Here is an 867-nt window from a genome sequence, read left to right as displayed (position 1 = left end):
TCTTGTGAACAGCATCATTGTCATTTTCTGGTAACTTTAAATTAGTTATGGAAAAATTATTCATATCAATATCATCTTGTAAGGAATCTCCAATTTGATCTACAAAGTAAGGTTTTGCTTTCTTTATCCATGCTGTAGTGTTACGTTTTTTAGTATCTAAAGGTAAAGAACCTAATCCAAACTTGTTCGCCATTTTTATTAAGTTAAATTTATTATAATTTTTTCAAACTGTTTTCCTAAACTCAACTGATATAAAACCCATAGTGAAAGTTGCCGACAAAACTTTTGACCCGGTAATTGAAATTGAAATATTGAACATTTGATTGGTTTATTAGTTAATTTCACTATCTCTTCAGTGGGTTCTAATCCAAAAGAATCGAAGAAATAAAAGTTATTTAAAGAGTCTTTGTATAAAGCAGAGTGATGAACTCCTATTTGATCTGAAGCATGTATATTTGTTATGGCATAAAATTTACCTTTCTTATATTTGAGATTATTTATTTCATCTCTCATACAATAATAAAACGGAGATATATTTAACTCATTTGCCCATCTCATAAGTTGAAAGTTTGTAGTTGTGTCGGTTCCGTATTTATCGAGAAAGATATTCATTTTTAAAAGTCAGTTTTTTGAAGTTCGTTTTGATAGAACCTACCTATGATTTGTTCTTTGTCTTGATCGATTAATTCATATGTTGAAGGTGATGTGCTGTTTACTTTATTTACGATAAATATTTCGTTTGTCCAAAATCCAACGTATCCTTTTTCGAATTTGCTTTTATATTTGAAAATACGAACGCGATCTCCGACTTTAAATTTGGGTTTGATATTTAAATTATTTATTTCATTTTCATAGTTAAGTTGTGCG

At 28.6% G+C, this 867-nt stretch overlaps 1 protein-coding gene across 1 annotated transcript in view; it reads right to left on the bottom strand.

Moving 5' to 3' along the window:
• The window catches only part of LOTGIDRAFT_176122 (hypothetical protein), a gene marked incomplete at both ends in the record, with an annotated part of 7613 nt that extends 7001 nt beyond the window's left edge, over positions 1 to 612 (bottom strand). The window contains one exon of the mRNA XM_009066562.1: positions 477 to 612. Within this exon, the coding sequence (XP_009064810.1) occupies positions 477 to 612 (136 nt within the window). The remainder of the gene's footprint in view (positions 1 to 476) is intronic.
• Between the last annotated feature and the right edge of the window lie 255 nt (positions 613 to 867).

The sequence above is a fragment of the Lottia gigantea genome, assembly GCF_000327385.1.
Source record: "Lottia gigantea unplaced genomic scaffold LOTGIsca_779, whole genome shotgun sequence".
NCBI classification, from domain to species: domain Eukaryota; kingdom Metazoa; phylum Mollusca; class Gastropoda; family Lottiidae; genus Lottia; species Lottia gigantea.
This window is presented reverse-complemented; position numbering and strand designations above follow the sequence as displayed.